General features: G+C 41.3%; 1 protein-coding gene across 2 annotated transcripts; it reads right to left on the reverse strand.

The window, feature by feature from the left end:
- Positions 1–8,289: 8,289 nt before the first annotated feature.
- Positions 8,290–17,966, reverse strand: LOC149948435 (ATP-binding cassette sub-family C member 4-like). Of its 2 annotated transcripts, none has more exons than XM_090173440.1 (24): positions 17,780–17,966; positions 15,436–15,546; positions 15,253–15,370; positions 14,901–15,182; positions 14,587–14,840; positions 14,385–14,510; positions 14,058–14,310; positions 13,879–13,992; positions 13,726–13,815; positions 13,470–13,661; positions 13,119–13,300; positions 12,958–13,054; positions 12,670–12,894; positions 12,398–12,603; positions 12,017–12,261; positions 11,849–11,928; positions 11,636–11,786; positions 10,832–11,160; positions 10,568–10,765; positions 10,354–10,509; positions 10,015–10,277; positions 9,879–9,950; positions 9,313–9,346; positions 8,290–9,239 (listed from the first exon to the last, which is right to left on the reverse strand). In XM_090173440.1, exons 1-24 carry the CDS (start codon positions 17,854–17,856, stop codon positions 8,880–8,882), a joined length of 4,215 nt encoding a protein of 1,404 aa, XP_090029566.1. In that variant the 5' UTR covers positions 17,857–17,966; the 3' UTR covers positions 8,290–8,879. The 2 variants fall into 2 exon arrangements, with proteins under 2 accessions (XP_090029566.1, XP_090029567.1); XM_090173441.1 differs by lacking the exon at positions 17,780–17,966 and adding an exon at positions 15,638–16,286.
- Between the last annotated feature and the right edge of the window lie 353 nt (positions 17,967–18,319).

Here is an 18,319-nt window from a genome sequence, read left to right on the forward strand (position 1 = left end):
CGCAAAAATATCTGGTATCTTGAAAACCGCGAGTCAAAAACCACGGCGCAATTTTCACTAAAACTTTACGTTTTAACTATATGTCGGTAGCCCTGCCAGCTCCATAGAGGCCATTTATTTATTTATTTATTTATTTAAATCTGCTCAATAAGCCACCAGTAGGGCTTCTTTTTGAGCATCAAGAACAGATTACAGAGTAAAGGTGGAACAGAAAAAAAAACAACGAGAAAAAAAGTTATAATTAATCCAAATGAGAAGCAATGAATATAACAATTAAATAGTAATGGTAAATTGTGCGATTAAGAATAAGCTAGTATAAAGAGCAAATAGACTAAATTAAAACCATATAACAAATTTAGGGGAGAACTTTTATGGAAATAGTTAAAAAAAAGTTATAAACAATTCAAATATGAAGCATTGACTAAATACAAAATGTAATGAAAAACATAGGAAAACACATTTAATATTAGAGACTATAGGAGCAAATTGTATAGACTAAATTAAAATTCATATAACAAATTTAGGGGGTGAATATTTTACGTAAATGGTCAGAGACTTGGCGGCGAAATGTGTGTCTATTAGGTATTGATACGATATCATTGGGTAAAGAGTTCCAATCATTTATGACCCCACAAGAAAAATGATTTTGTCGTTGAGAGGAAGAGACTCTAGGCTTGGCTAGCTTTAGGGTGTGCAGTGCCGTCTTTCCCATTGGGCCCCCTCAGGCCTAATACAAAACCATTCAATATTAAAAATTTATCATTGAAATAATGACTAAACTAAGGTATATAATCGCCCAATTTTTGTATTTCACTCGTTCGTTTTATGACGACGCGACGGGCGGACAACATCGCCGAATTTTTAGTCTAAGCTGATTTCTACCCTCGATAATTGGTTTTCCATCACCAACAGTTTTTTGTACACAGCTTTTTTATATATATTAGTAGGCCATAGTGGTTTGAATGGGCCAAAAATAATATAACTACGTACCCTAGATTCGAAATCAAGCTCCTTGCACGTAAACGCAGGCTCTTACTGAGTTTCTTTTTATTCAAAGAAGAAAGGGCTGATTTGAGTCTGAGAAGACCGCGAGCCCGGCGAAGACACCATCTGATTAATCAGGGCGAGATATGTGTGACGGCCATTTTAGTGAAAATTGCGCCGTGGTTTTTGACTTGCGGTTTTCAAGATACCAGATATTTTTGCGTTATATTGTTTTAAAACAATAATGGTTCATGCCTGTAGCTCTAAAAATGTTTCTAAACGAAAGAAAACTAAAGGTGAGTAATATAATCTATTGAAATTCCTTTTTTCTCACCCTGCTATGGATCCCGATTTTTCCGAATTCCGGCGCGAACTCAGTAAAGGCCTCACGAGAAAACGCGCTATCGAGAAACGCCGTGATTTCGAATCTAGGGTACGTAGTTATATTATCTTTGAATGGGCGCATCAATAAAAGATCTTCAGGGAAATTGCCAAGAAGTAAAATATCCGAGAGCCAGGATCTAAAAGTTACTGTTTATTTGGTGCTTGTTGAAATAATGAAAACTTTTCACCTGTAAACAGCATACCGGGTTTTTCCTAAGCCCAAATATGTATAAAAAGCTAGCTGGCTTAGGCGGGCTAAACGGAAACACTTGTTGCATACCATACAGGTGAAAAGTTTCCATTATTTCAACAAGCACTATATAAACAATTTCTTTCGGGTCCTGGCTCTCGGAAACATTACTTCTTGGCGATTTCCTTGAAGATGTTTTATTGAAGGCCTATTAGCTGTTCAACTGAAACGTTTCTCTAAGTAATTTTAAGAGCACTATGGAACCGATTTGTGGTCGTGGGATTTCAAGAGTTTGTTTTTATGAACTTCCAAAAGAATGAAATAACTTAAGTCTTCGCCCTATTTTTGTATTTCACTCAGACGTTTTATGACGACGGGCGGACAACGTCGCCGCATTTTTAGTCTAAGCTGATTTCTACCCTCGATAATTTGTTTTCCATCACCAACAGTTTTTCGGACTCAGCCTATTTTTATAAATTAGTAGGGCAAAATGATTTGAATTAGCTGTTCAAATGAAACATTTCTCTAAGTAAGTTTAATAGCATTATGGATTTTTTTGAAAGTGGACAGGTGACCAGTGACCCACATGGCCTAGAATAAATAAACTGGACCACAAGGAGTGCACGTCGTCTGCTACATTAGAATAGCGTGTTTTAACTCTTAACCGTTTTTAATAACTTGAATTCATCGATTACTCGGCATTTTTTGAAGTCGAGTACTCGAACTGGACCTCGAAGAAGTAATTGGAAAATACTCGTCGATTATCGAGTACCAAAAATTGCAATATTCAGTCTCACGGCGTTTAATTAAACTGTATTTCATATAATGGGGTCTAGGATAGCTATATAGGTAAGCTCGATGTTGGAAAATTTGCTGTAAATTATTAGCCGATAGCCGGTGGGAAATTTCGGAGTACAGAAAAATATTTGTATCGAAAATTCGGCACCTGGTTAGAAGAGATATTGGGAATATCTTAAACACATTGACCCTTCTCTGGAGCTTAGGAAGCCTTAGGTTGATTAATTTGAAAACTTCTGTTACATCTTTAAAGAAGTAAAATCAGTTAAAGTGACTGAGATAAATATTACTAAACATATTTTTATTGTAAAAATTATAGATAAGTTGCTTTAGAAGATGTTGTTTTATTTCATAGAGTATATAATATACGAATATATTTTATTCGTAGCTTTGGCTATAGCCGCCATTTTGTGCGGGATTTTTTTCTCTATCGGAAAAAGCATAGGTGACATCGTGTCACGTGATACTGAAATCACTGTATACATCGAACTTTCCTACAGGAGAATATTTTAGGAAAGTTCTAGATTTAGGGGGTGCAGTTTAGAAGGTGAATTGGGCGGCCCCACCACTTTTTACTATTCAACGGGGAGGGCTGGTGCTATTCCTAAAAATTAAGGGGATACAATAACCCCCCCCCCATTTTTACGCCACTTGAGGGGCCCCCCAAAATTAAAAGTGCCAGGAGCCCAACAGTATGTAAAGACGGCCCTGAGGGTGTGACCGCGGGTACGAGTGAGGTTAACGAAAAAGAAATCAGAAAAGTTTAGCAATAAGTTGTTGTAGAAAAAGTCGTGGAGCAAGCAGAGATTGTTAATACGATGACGCAGGTGAACAGGGTCGATACAAAGCAAACGCAGGCGAGTGTTGGCAGGGAGACGAGAAATTTTGTGGGAGAGTTTAGTAAAATAATTTTGAGCTTTCTGGAGGGCAAGTATGTCTGATTGAAGGTGGGGTTTCCAGACTGGGGAGCAGAAATCCAAGTGGGGAAGTACCAGGGAGTTATAGAGAGTCTGGATAGTTTTGGGGGAGCGAAAGAGTAGGTTACGACGGATTGCACCAGTGGTAGAACGAATTTTTTTAGACACGCAACGAGGGATCAACCATTACACCAAGATCACGCTCTGAGAGCGTGGTTTTAATTGGGGCACCATTAATGCTGTAGACAATATTTGGGTTAGATTTACCAAGGTGTAAAACGGAGCATTTGTCAGTATTGAAGGAGAGACCCTTAGAGGTAGCCCAAGAGACAACAGCATCAAGATCTGATTGCAGTTTGAGGCAATCAGCGGAAGTTTTAATACACATATACAATTTAGTGTCGTCAGCGAAAAGGGCAACGAAAGCCTCGCGAACAGCTTGAGGGAGAGAGTTTATAAGTACATTAAAAAGCAGGGGTCCAAGAATTGAGCCCTGGGGAACCCCCGAGTGAATAGCCGACCAATCTGACTCCTCGCCATGAATCACAACGCGTTTTCGGCGGTTGGATAGATAGTTTGTGATCCAAGCAAGCGCATCGCTACAAACTCCAGCATCACGCAGAGCAGAGAGGATGGCAGCGTGGGGGAGGGAATCAAAGGCTTTACCGAAGTCGAGAAAAATCACATCAACGCTAAAGCCCTGATCAAGCCAAATTGACCAGTGATTAGTAGCGGAAATGAGATTAGATAGGCAAGAGCGCTTCGGGAGAAAACCATGTTGAGCATTAGCAAAGAAGTTGGTGGAGTGAAGAAAAAGACTAAGCTGATCAAAGACTAGGTATTCCGGTAATTTAGGTACCTGGTTTAATACACTAATAGGACGAAAGTTTTGGGCGAGGGAATGGGAACCCTTTTTATGTATAGGAGTGACATTGGCTTCCTTCCAGGAAGGAGGAAGGGTACAACTAGAAAAGGAAAAGGAGATAAGCAAGTAGAGGGGAAAAGCGAGAGAATGAACGCAATTACGAAGAAGAAGTGGATGAATACCATCAGAGCCAGGGGATTTGTCAATTTTAAGTTTGCCGAGTAAGAAAAGAATATCTGTTAGTTCACAGCTAAATCTATCGAAAGTAGCCGGTGGGGGGATGGGAGGGGAGCTAGCAATGAACGGTTGAGGATGGACGGCAGTAGCAAAATAATTGTTGAATACATTGGCAGCCTCTTTAGGAGTAACTGTAAACGTACCGTTAGGTTTCTGAATTTCCAAAAGTTTTAGGCGCATCACACGGAATTTGTTAATATGAGAGTAAAACGATTTTGGGTTTACCGCGATGAGATTAGAGAGAGCCGCTTAGTTTGCGCAAATGATTAGAGTGGCCATTGCGGGCTTTGCGATACGCGTCTAGATGACGTGAGATAATGGGCAGGGTAGCTGAACGTTTTTTCGATAAGGATAAACGATGCCACGCTTGGGCTTTAGTCTTAAGGCTCAGGGCGGTACGACGTGGGAGAATGGATCTGCGTTTAGGACGGGTGACAGGGATAAAAGAGGACATGCAGATGACATCTACTGGGGACCCAGAGTCAAGCCATCGAGTCCAGTCATTGGTAGCCATTAGTAGATTCGAAGTACAAGAGTGTTTGGAGTGAAATCCGTGTTGTGAAGGGTGTAGGAAATTGTTGTCAGTCAAGAAGGTTCGAAGCGGATCATCAGCCAGCCGTTCTGCAACCCTCGCAAGTAGACAGGTTTTGACTATTGGGCGGTAGTGCGATGGGTTGGTACGTACTCCTGGCTTGTGAATTGCTGTAACGTAATCACTCATATGCCATAAAAGCATTTTCTTTACCTCGCTTCCGCCTCCGTGACGAAAAAAATGTCATCAGCTTAACTCACAATGTCAGTGGCGGATACAGAAAACACTCAAGGGGGGACTAAAAGACATCTTGAGCTATGGGTGTAATAACAAATCATCAAGTCACATGCAAAGCTTAAGCGTCAAGGGGGGGGGGGGTGGAACCCACATTTGTATCCGCCACTGGCTTAACTGATGGGAAACGGAAGTTATTGAAGAATTCCGGGTGCGTTTCTAACTTTAACAATCAATAGTTTTAGCTCGTGCCTCTCAATCACGTAATTTCGTTACCATAGTAACCTTTTCAATAGCGCCAAGAATATAAGAATTGTTGCATTTTTGGGTCAACGAAATTAAATTTGCCAGATTCAATTACATTACCGCCATCTATCGGTTTCAAATATTGAGCACTGAATTAGGTATGGAACCATCCGTCAGCGAACATCATCTCGCGCTGGCTCACCAGCCCTAAGATGACAATATCTCTGCACAGTTACGGCAACTATTTTTCGCAACTCTCGAACCTCACCCGAAGGACGCGACGGTATTCTACCCGGATGGTTCGGTTTCCCCCGATTTAGGGGTCACCGGTGCTGCCTTCGAAATTCCCCTCCCTCAACGTTGGTGCGGGTACTTTACTGGACTCTGGACATCCAATTAATCGGGTCGAGATGTTTGCCATCCAGATGGCTCTCTCCTACGCCTCCACACATCTAGTTGTCTGTTCCGACTCTAAAAGCGCCCTCACCCAACTGGCAAGACGGTCGATGGACCCGGTGGCCATTGGTATCCAGGAGCTTTGCGATAAGAACCCGTATCCGGTTTCTCTAATCTGGTGTCCAGCATACATGGGAGTTCCCTGGGCTCCAGCGCCCTTCTAGAGTGGACTTCGTCCTCCCGTTTACTCTTGTAGAAATAAAGAGTGCGTGTCGTTGGCCGCTCTCAGCTGAGTGGAGTAAGGAATGGCAGACCAGCATAGTAGTGCGGCCTCTTCGTGAGGCAAAATCTTTTCCAGGCTCTAGCGCTATACTCCATTTGAAACTCTCGTGCAAGGACGATACTCTTCTCTCGCGACTAGGTTGTGGTCGGCTTCCCACACGTGAGACCTTACAACGTTTTAATCTCAGTGTGACGGACGTTCGCATTCGCTGCGTACCACGTCTTATTAAAAGTAAATATTGAGATAAAGTCTAATAGTCCCTTCAGATTTTACCTTCCACCATGCTTGACATCCTTTTTAAAGAGCTATCGATCACGTGTTTTTTTTTTCCACCAATAGAAAAGTGGCGAGGGGGAAGGCATCACCAAAGCCAAGAAATTTTTACCCCTCAAATAAGATGTCGCAGGTCGAGGCGATAGTATTAGACTTTATCTCAATATTTACTTTTGGTCTTATTCACCTGCCCCTACAACACTGGGCGTCAACCAGCGCTCGTTTCAGGGCTCCAGAAAACTTTTACTTTGTGTAATTCTACGATTTGTACGGTGTTCTTCGGGTTTTTTGTTCTTTTTCAAATTGCGCGCCTGGTGTGAAGGCCTCCAAGATGGTCTCTGGCCTTCGTTCTCTGTCTTACCCTGAATGTCTTGCGCACCTTGGTCTGAGAAATGATTTGGTTAGGCCTTCAAACAAATTTATGAGTTGTATGACGTCCCGGCCACCTCCTTGTTTACCATTCGCTGGACGGGTAGGAAAGCTCCCACGATATGTAAGGAGCGTAATGCTTGTACCTCGCGCCGTGTTTTCTTCACACAGCGAGTAGTAAACTCATGGAATACCCTCCCTTCCCTAATTAAAATTAAATCTTCTAGTTCTGCCTTTAAGAGTCGGCTTGACAAGTTTTACGGGTGGTAAATATCTTTCTTGTATATAGTTGTATAAAACTAAAAAAAATATCGATATTTTACTTTTCCTAATTGTACTTTTTGCCATATCCATCGCCATTCCTTTGTCATTGCTGTTATTTCATTCTTATTTTTGTGAAACTTTCATGGTATTTTATATTATCTCCATTCCCTACTAAAGCAGGGCGCAATAAGTGTAAACCTTCTTTTCCTGAATAGCATACTACTTTCATTTTCAAAGATGGCGGCGAGCGCTCAAGCGTTTAGCATGCAGGTCAAACCTATATTTCCCGAAATGGAACACACGTGGAAATTTTAATCAATCTTCCTGTGAAGTTAAAATGGCGGTAGTACAAAGACAAGAATTAACTACTGTATACCTCGTTATCCTCATAATTCATAACCACAACATTTACATAATTAATAATAATTGGGTCTAGTTATGTTCGGTGCTTAATATTATAATGCTATATCTTCCAATTCCTTATCAGAGCTGTCAGAAGATGACTCCAATAACATGTAAGCTAGCCGAAATAAATAGAGAATTTCTGTCTCTAGCAGTAGAATGCGAATATTTAGCATATCAAAACTTGTGATTTTGGTATGTCCACGGTACAATTATCTCTATAACTAACAGAACGGAAGATACATCAGCCATTTTGGTTTATTTTAGCAGCCATTTTCCAAGATGGCGCTGAAAGCACAACGGGAAGAGTGTGGAACGATTCATCACGTTACAGAGCACCCGAAAATCTATAAGAATCCGAAGAAAAATGTATTTAACAGCTTTTTCTAGTTCCAACTATATACTGATTGGAGTACTTGTCATTCAAATATCAGCTAGGCTAATATACCCAAGGCACCACCGTAGGCCCAAGTCATCGAGCGACGTTTAATGTCTTTAAATAAGTAGCCGGGTTACAATGCGTAGTAGGGTGGTGGTAAGCCCTTCATGCCACGCGAGCCAACACTAACTATTACCGTTAACCTCGACAAGTTTTCATGTTAAGGGGAAACCGAAGAACTCGGTTGAAAACTACTTAAACTAGAGGGGCAGAGAACTTGCAAACTCAACGCGGAAGGAGCTGCTCCGAGTTATCACCTAGTGCCACAAGCTAGGATTGAACCAGGAACCTCTTGCTGCGAGGCGAAAGCGCTAACCACTTCGCCCTCTCAACTCCAGTTTCTTCGTGTAATAGGGACATGGTAATCTCAACTAATTTCACATTAAAAAATCATTCACCATAATTAATATTGATTATTATAATGTTGCCCCCTAAAAAAATAAAAAGTAAAGAAAAAGGTAATTATTTTAAGTAAAATTTTATTCGCAAACATTCTACAAATATTTGCCATCACCCGGCTGAGCAGAAAAAAGAGATAAATATTTAAATACGGAAATTAAAATAATTTGGATAGACGCATTCACATATTGCCTACAGGGAAATATGCAAAAAGGGTTGAAATCCACCCGAGGCACCTTCCTATTTAATAATGTTTGAGGTAGATGGCGACACTATAAAGTTTATGAAAAATAAACTTTTTTGAAAAGTTATTAATTAATAACAAATTATAGTACTTTAAATTCTTATTAAAAATATATAATTTTTGTAATTTAAATTAACAATTATTTTTAACAGAAGTTAACACTCTCCGCCATAGATGGCACTATAATACGATTTTAAACTATCCAATCAGGGAAGATAATTTTGTATTTTAAATCTCGACCAAACCATTCTCCACTAAAAACTGAAAACTTTCAACCAATCGTTGAAAATAAAAATTATGACGTCATGCTGCTATCAGAGCGCCATCTACTAACAAATAACGCCATCACCACGTTACCTCGGATGAAAATTACCCCTTTAAAGTCGTCTTTGCCCCTTAAATATTGTAAATCGATCTATAGCGTTAAAGCCTGACATCCGTACTATCTTCGTCCTTCTCAATCTTCCCATTCTCGAGTGGCGCGAGGACCTCCTTCGGTTCTTCTTCGTGTTTCACAACGGCCGTCTTCAAACGGAGGCTGTTCCTCAAACTGTTCCGCAGGCTTTCGTGTCTCTTGAGAGACGCCTGATTCTTAAGCAAAAAGTCTCCTTTGTTTTTCTCCGAAATCTTCAGACGGCTTTCGGCCGCTTGTCTGGCAACTTCCTTTAATTGTTTGGCCATGGCGGGACCCGTCTTTTGTACCATATCGTAGAACACTCCGAGTTCGTTCTGCAACAACGTGTACGGTTCGTCGAATTCTTCGATCCGTCCAGCGTCTAAAACCTGAGGTAAATAACGTTCACTTAGCTTTATATACATTTATAATGGCATATTTTCGCAAAATGCGATGACTTACGAGTACTCTATCAGAGTCCATGATTGTATTCAACCTGTAATAGTATAAAATATTACGTATTTTATTTTAATTATCTAGAAGCTTATAACATATCTCTAACGAGGGAAGAATCCATCAGGACCTTATAAACGAAACCTCTTCGCAGTCTTGAATCAGTTTTCATTGAGTTCGATTTCTTAAATAAACCGCGGAGGCATACACCGTCATCGTATCATGGCTCAAAATTTATGGCGGATATTATTCCGTTTACCAATGTACAACTTTACACTGTCTAAAGATACTTAGGTGGTGCCTTGGGTATTAGCCTAGCTGATTATTATTATTATTATTATTATTATTAAATCAAATTTATATCTGTAATAGTTTTAGGAAATAAATATATTACATTCCGCCCTGCACTATTTTATCGTATGAAAAGTAGTTTCAAAAATTAGCGGGAGCCTGCGAAGATACGTGTTTCAAGCGAAATACATTCGAAGTAAAGGAAGATGAATATCACTCTGGTGAGAGATATATTAAAGATTCCGCTAGAAAGAAGTGTTTCGCGACTTTTATCCAACACTGACCTGTGGGCGATGGTTAAGACGGTACATTTCCGAAATTTCTCTCTTATTGTTCTTTGGATTAGCGAATCGGTTCTGTAAATTTCAAACACCAAAGATTAGCTACGAATTCATCAAATGAGACGTTAGTGGCAATTACCTAGCGTCAACGTTCGCCGTGGCTTCGTCCAACACTAGCACTTTGTTATTTCTGAGGATGGCTCTGGCCATACACACTAGCTGCCTCTGTCCAACGCTAAAGTTACTTCCGCCTTCCGAAAGGAACGTGTCAAGGCCGCCTGGAAGGTGCTGAACTACCTCCTTCAGTTGGACCTCTTGGAGAACCTCCCACAGTTCGTCGTCCTTGTGTTTACCAAAGGGATCGATATTGCTTCTAACCGGGCCAGTGAACAAAACTGGATCCTATCGAACAATAAAAACGAACAACTTCATTACGTCGTTGAAAAGCAAATAAGAATGAAAATAATTCGAAGCCTACTTGAGGAATGATGGAAATTTTGCTTCGAAGGTCGTGAAGTCCGACGTCTTTGGTTGGTATGCCGTCGATAGAGATAATACCTTCGGGCTCGGCCATTCGAAACAAAGCGGATATCATGGAACTCTTACCCGCGCCAGTACGACCGACAATTCCAATCTAGCAAATAGAATTATTATTAATTACGAGATCATAACGAATCCGTCACTCGTATTACTTTTTCTTGAGACCGAATTTTGCAATACAAATTCTTGAGTACGGGTGGATCATTTGGCGAATAAATGAGGGACATGTTGTCGAAGACGATATCCCCTCTTTGTGGCCAGTCCTTCGGTGGTTTCTTGTCGGAAGACGCTTCTAGAGCGGCCTCTGATGGCAAATGACTATATTCGTCCACTCTCTCAACAGCCGTCATCTATCGAAGAAACAGCTCGAGAAACAGAAACACCAAATACGAATCATTTCAACACGAATGTCGTACTTGACTTTCAAGCTCGGCGGATTGTCGTACGCCCCACTGCATGGAACCGCATAGTAGCAAACCCGAAGAGATGGCCAATCCGATGTTCCCGCCTCCTTCGCTCTCCATAAGTACCAAGGCGGCAGTCACGGCCGTGATGTACACGACGCAAATCCAATCTAAGACGATACCCAACCATCTACCGCTGCAAATGACCATGAACCACGACCGGGTATGATGATCCTGATGGTAACAAAACTGCTTTTCGAACATTTCCTGAGCTTTGAATGCCCTGATAGTGGTGAGGCCGTATAATGACGTACTGATGTGAGAAAAGACGGGACTTCGAGCTGAGGAAAACGAAGACGTCTTATCAAAGTCTATTTAGGTAGGTCATCGCACTGTAGCATCTTAGTGTCACCCGTTAGTCAGTTTTAATCCGAAAGAAAAATGCTTTATGCCAATACCCATATGCTTTTGGGTCTTCTTAATTGTTTACTAATATTCAAATAATGAAATAGAAATTATTTATCATATAATAAGAATTCAATAGACGGCACACGGTCGCACACCGAAGTGTAGGTCTTTATTCAGTCTTCCATAATGTACTCGATATAAATTATAATAATACCACTAGCGGTCGTTAAGTGGCGCAACGAGGCACTGTGTTAATTCCCCCCCCCCTTGTACTACATTTTTCGCTACCAAAGGAATTTAACCCTTCTGACGAACGGGTTGCGATACGCGCTTCTCTCTAAAGAAACTCAGGTTTGATCAACATAGCCTCTAGCCCGTTTGACCTAACGAAACTATAAAAGCGCTTACTTATTCCTTCCAAACGTTTGACGTCACGGGCAGTGTAGAGGTAAAACATTCTGACGTAATAGAAAAGAATCACCATAAAGATAGATGGTATAACCAACCAATAGTTGACAATGGATACGATAACGAGAGTACCAGCCAAGTTCAAAAAGATCTAATGATAATTGTAATTTGTAACGCACGCAATGTGGTTGGTAATTCAAAACGAAAGCCTACCGCAGTCATGTCCAAAGCGGTGATAGGCAACATATCGTCGATGGTTCCCATGTCTTTAGTGAAACGATTGAGTATTCGACCTGATAATGGAAAAAACCGAATGAAGCATCTATAGTATACTAAAACAATCGTTGATATACTGGAACTGACGGGGAAAAAAGAGCTTACCTAAGGGATTGTTATCGAAGAAGCTTATAGGAGCTCTGACCACACTTTCAAACATGGTATTGTGCAGATTCACGGATGAAGCCATACATATGACAAAGAAAATGACCGACCGTGTGAGGGAAAATAACAAGACCAGAACAGTCATGGCGGCGAAGACGTAGACGTAAAACCAATTATCCTGTCCGCTCCAAGGGTACTGCTTCTCCTCCGTAGAATTACTTTTTTCGGCACTCATTTCGTTCGTCCTAATTGTAGTAATTTTAATTAAAAAATGTCTACAATTTCAAGCAATTAGTCGGTCGTTAAAGTTTCCGAATTAGGCTTATAATAAATATAAATAACAGAAACTCGGTTTCCTTCAGTTTTCATACTTGTAGTTACCAAAAAGTTAGCCAATAATCACCGGCGTTGGAAAGGGCCTGAGAAATAATATTAGACAAGATCAGTATGGTCAGCATGAAAGGTCCGGCTCCAGCTTTGATGTACGTCCAGTAGATGGCGGAACTGACGGTGCCCGTGCTTCTGCCTTCTTCGAGTTGAGTTGGTTCTTTCAAGGACACCGCGTCTCCCCCCAAAGAAGCAGCGACCTGCGTCAAAACATTCGGTTATCCCCGCTACTAGTTATTTAAAGCGAGGAATTAAGACCAGCGTACGTCATCGCTAACTACGGAGTTGATGGACATGCTGGATTCGTACAGTACACCGGCACTACCGACCACCGCGACTTCGGCAGCCGTAATGGACTTCTCATCCACGGAGGACATCCGGCGACGAGCTTCGGCTTCCTTTTTCTCACCTTCCGCCTTTTCTAGCAAAGAAGCCAGATCGACTCCAGAATTACACAGTTGCTGATAGCTACCCAAAGCGAAAACTTTTCCCTAAACAGTACCACCGCCTTTAAGACATTTTTTCGCGTAAGCTTATTAATTAAAAAAAGTTACGTGTTGGAGAATGCAGATTTTGGTCGCGGCTTTTAAGAATTGTAACTGATGAGTCACTAATATTCTAGTTTTTTCTTTCAGGTAACCATTGATACACCTACGAATGAAAAATTATTAATTATTATAAAAAAAATCACGATTGATTACGCCTGAAAACCTACTTTTCAAACAAATGTTTGGCAACTGCCGCGTCGACGGCACTGAGAGGGTCATCCATAAGATAAACATCCGCGTCGTAATATAGCGCTCTGGCCAAGTTGACCCTAGCCTTTTGACCCCCGCTTAGAGAAACTCCTCTCTCGCCTACCAAAGTACGATCTCCGTATGGCAATTGCACGATATCCTTCGAGACAATAGGTTAAAATAAAAACAAGCTAATCGCGAGTGTAAAGCTTGTTTTCCACTAGCGCGCGTCATAATGTTATTTTCTTTACGCGCGTAAAAACGTTTGAACGTTTCAAAGCTGAGAAACGCGTCGTTGCGCGCGCCAGTGGAAAACAAGCATTACTCACTTTATCCAAAGCGCAAACTTGAAGAACTTTCTTATATTTCTTCTCGTCGAACTCGTTTCCAAAGAGAACGTTAGACTTAACACTACCCGTAAACACCCATGGCTCTTGAGATGCGTAAGCCACTCGTCCACGAACCTTCACCTCGCCGGAGTCTATGGGTAGCTCGCCTAATACTGACATCAACAAGGAAGACTGTCCAATCAAAAGATAACGTTTTACAACGATTAACCAACGCGTTAAATCCGGGTTCTCCTACCTTTCCCGATCCCACGGAACCAACGACAGCCAACAATTCTCCCGGTTTCACGGTTGCTGTTAGGTTCTCTAGCGTCATTTCGTCCGCTTCCTGCGATAATTGTTCAGATACAAATTCTGTCCAATTTTTGCGTCAAACCCCTATCTGACTTACTTTACTCCATTTGCCATTAACCTTTTCCAACCAGATCCCGCAGTGTTCCGGCTTTGGTCGTAAATTCGATTTATTGATGTTCGTTTCCTCTTGTTCTTCCAGCATCAAGAATGTCTAATAAGATAGGTGGTTGGTAAGGTAAAGGCGAAGCTTAACGTATTCAATTTAGTGGTACGAACTTGCAATCGCCTCAAAGAAATGACCGCCTCGGCGCCCTGCGAAACACCGTACGGGAAGAAAAGCGTCATGGAAAGTTTGAGGTTGTTAAACAGAGACATGCTGACGAAAGCGATCTCGGCGGTCAATGCGAGATCCGACACCATCGCGAAAGCCAAAAAGGCGAAAAGAAGAATAATTTTTGAGGACACGAAGAAAAGGGCGATGTTAAGACCTCGGAGGATAGCGGTGTTACGGATTTTCTTGATTTCCCTCCTAGTTTTATGGTTTTAAGAATCAATAATGATTAAGAATCACGAATGGTTAGAGCACGAAACGATTGTATTTACTTTCTGGAGTCCGCGATCATGCTAACGAAAGCCGCTTCCCAAGTGTACATTTTGATGACGCGCATTCCAGAAATAGTTTCGTTCATAAGACGGATGCGCTCGTCTGTTAGAGCCGTTATTTTGGACCTAATCATAGCAACAATAATTACATTTACTGGTAAGAATGTAAAGAGGTAAACTTGTAGAAGCGTAGGAAGGGTACCTGAGTTTTCCGAACAGTTTAGCCATGACACCTTGAAAGGGAATATAAAGAAGTAAAACAGCGACCCCGGCCAAACTGGCCAAACCCAAATGTTGCCATAAAGCGAGAAGAGTGGTGGCTGTCTGAAGAGGTCCGATGTACAGGAAAGGTAAAAATATCAAAGACTCGTCGAACTTATTGACGTCATTGGATAGCAAGTTCACCATCTGCCCGACTGTGGTTTTGCCCATGGAACTGTGACTCAATCGAAGAGCCTAGGAAAACCAAGTGGCGTTAGTGGGCTCTTAGTAACCTCGGAATAATTTAAGAGTAACCTTCTTGTAGACTAGGTTAGAGCAAGCGACTCGAAGACGCATTCCCGTTCTTTGCATTCCGTAAAAGTAAGGATGGTAAGTAAGAACGTAGAGAGCAGCCGTGAGGCAGACACCTCCAGCCGCCAAGTAAGCTTCCATCTGGGTAATGCAAAGCACTTGCGGATCAAACAAACCAACAGAGCCAAAGTCGCGGTCAACGCAAGTCACATTGGCTTTGAGATTGGCGTAGAATCGGACTACGTAACCCAACATTATGGGTTGAACCACCCGGGTGACGCATTCCTGGTGTAAAATCGATGATATTTGTTATTTTGAAGTTCATTGGCGAATTTATGTCGAATATGTTACGAACCCCAACGGTTGAAAAGAGCGAGAATCCAAAATACGTCAGTCCGAACGTCCGTATCACTGCGCTGGTCAAACTGGGTTTCTTGCCTCCTTTCGTTTTCTTCAGTTCCTTGTCCCATTCCCTTAAATGGTATCGTTAATCTCGGTGTTTCTTAAGGTTCTTAGTTACCGATAATAGGTTCGTTACTTTTCCAAAGCTTCACCCAGAACTTCTGCAGAGTCAGACTTCCGGTTTTTGTAAAGGTCTTCAGTGGTCAAATCTTTGCGGTAACCTTTCCAAAAGAAAGGCGTCATCCAACTGCCAACGACAACCGAAGTATTATTGATAAAGCGCTTAAAATGGAATTTATCGTGGTGGATATTCTAAACACCTCCTCATACAAGCCTACCTTGTTGAATGTAAGTCCTATCCAGTGGGACATTAACCACCACCCGGGCCTCATAGGCTTAGGCTTTAATAGGGCCCCACTGAGCTTGTTACCTCAGCCCCGTTTTGGTCCCCTCGGCCAAGATCACGAGTCCCTAGTCCTGGGATTTATTAAGGTACCACAGTCCTCTCTACCACCGCCACGTATCGGCCCCTTCGGGCAAGATCCGCGGGCCCCTAATCTTAAACCTACTCAGTCTATTAGTTAATCAACCATTGATCGTAGCCAGTCTGTAGGACAAAATTTAAAACCTATGGACCCTAAATCTACACGGTCAGTTTTAATAATGCCATACGCGAGGTTACAATCTTCCGTATCAGGCGGGTTACTTTCGTCAAGTTCATTTTCAAAGATGAAACCCGACATGGCACCTTTGTTACACTCTAAACTCTATCACGTTGTACAACTGATTACGCGATAAAGATAACGGTATATAAATTTAAATTACGAACTTGCGAGCGCGTTGTCGATAGCTCAATCAATAAAAAAAAGTCGAAAAATATATTAGCGAAAGAGAGAGGCAGAGATTAGACGAGGGTGACCTATAATTTTCGTAGTCGATCTTGTATCTTATCGAATAAGTTGCGCTACAAACTTAAAAGCCTCCGCTAAGCCAGCCGCGGCATTTCATATTTTATTTCAGGGGGATTAACTCGCCCCCGGAAAGACTAAATTAGCCCCAAAACTGAGGTCAGGGTCCCGCGACCGAAAGGAGCGAAATACGTCGCTTCCAAAATTGAGACGCGAAATGTCGCTCGAAATATCAGTGAAAACCAATTCTAACTTTCGAGAAATTGCCTTTATTAAAAATCATTCTAGCTAGACCTAATCGCCGTTTCTCGGGGATCATTTTTATTCACGCTGGTGCTTTCATTTCAAATTTCAAGCTGACAGAACAATAAAATAAATTTACTCGTCGAAAGTTTATGGTTTGTAATAAATGAGTCGCGAAACAATGCCTAAAATAAATTTGGTAACGCTATATAGTCCATCCCGAAAAACTATAGAAGCAATAATTTCAAAGGTAAAAGATTACGGATACAGATAAGTCGTACGTAAGTGGAGTAAATTACAAAATGGTGGGCCGAATAGAGTAATTTACAAGCGTCCTTCTACGCGTCCAAAGAAACCTTTCTTATCAGTTTTAAGCTTTTTACGACGTTCCGCGCACCAAATTGGCGTCACGGCTTACGCGCGATGAAAGTTATTTATGACTCCGACGACTTCTTCGGGGACAATTCTTTCAACAGGTTTTCAGATTAGGATGATGTACAATTAATTTACGCAGTTTTCGATAACGCTCGGAAATCTGACGAGGTAAATGGAGCTTCTAATTGGGATTTGAAACGTGATAAAACAGTTAGTGGGAGCCGCGAGGCAGTTTGACCTACTCAAAAGCGCACGCGCGTATTCCCGTTTACTTTTATTAGTTAATTGATGTCTTTTATTTGTTAAAAAACATTTGGTCCCACTAATGATTAAATTATGAAAAAACAAAAAAGATTCCGCATTGATTAATCATTAATGAGATTTAGTTCATACAATAAAACGCCTAGAAAAGCGTGTAGTGAAGAGTACTTTTATTATATTTCGTAGTTTAAATCAAAATATCGTACTATAAAGAGCCAGAAGCTTGAAACCCTGCGACGTCACCAATGTTAAACGTCTATTGAGAAAAAACGTGAGTTTTCATGACAACCACTACGGAAGCTACGGCTGTGACGTCACTAACTTTTAAAAACGCATCAACTGCTAGCACTCTATACACGCGCGGGGACTCGTTTTTAATCATCGTTAGTCTTTATCGACTCTGGAGGTGGAAATGGGAAATTTGTTGATCCACTATAAATATGGATGATCATTTTCCATTTAAAGCTCACCAGGATTAAGGTTATTTTAAAGATATTTACAATTAATTACGATCTTTAAGGTTTAACATTAATTATGTAGAGTATACTATACTTTTTACGCTAAATATTCCGGACGATACGATAATTACGTACGTATAATTCGAAATTACTAATTATATAATACTATCAATTAATCAAAAGCTCTATTGCGAACTCGAGATACCAAGTTAACGACTAAAAACGTGGTACATACCTGAAAAATATTTTGGAGATGATATTAGCATTTTCAACGGGACACTTCTTGTCGCGCCATTTGCCGCTATCAGCCATTTGCGGAACTCTTTCAATGCCTATTTATCGAATGTCAGTGAATTGTCGTCGATCATAGTCCTTTTCCGCGACGTACGATGCTGGTTGTTCGCGCGAAGAATGAAGGATCGCGAAACCTTTTACAGCGTTTTATGAGTTGCCGTCGCTTTGAACATCAGTTCGGGCAGATAAGAAACGCTAGGTGTGCGTACGATGGACAATTATCAGGACGATTTTTTCAAACTATAATAATTTATCAAAAACGTTGTAAAGGGGACCTTACTGTATTTGCGAATGTTTACGAGCTAAACTAGCATCCTCGGAAGGCTAAAGGTTCGAAACAAGACGTCTTAGGCTAGAACTCTCCGTTTCGTATCCGTCCTGCCTTCCACAAGGCATTGTCTCCGATACGAAGCCAAGGCTTGTGAAAGCTAGGACGGAGATGTTACGAAGAGCAGTGAGCGCCTGGCCTTAGACATACCGA

The sequence above is a fragment of the Leiobunum rupestre genome, chromosome 4 (genome assembly GCF_980474605.1).
Source record: "Leiobunum rupestre chromosome 4, qqLeiRupe1.1.hap1, whole genome shotgun sequence".
NCBI lineage: Eukaryota > Metazoa > Arthropoda > Arachnida > Opiliones > Sclerosomatidae > Leiobunum > Leiobunum rupestre.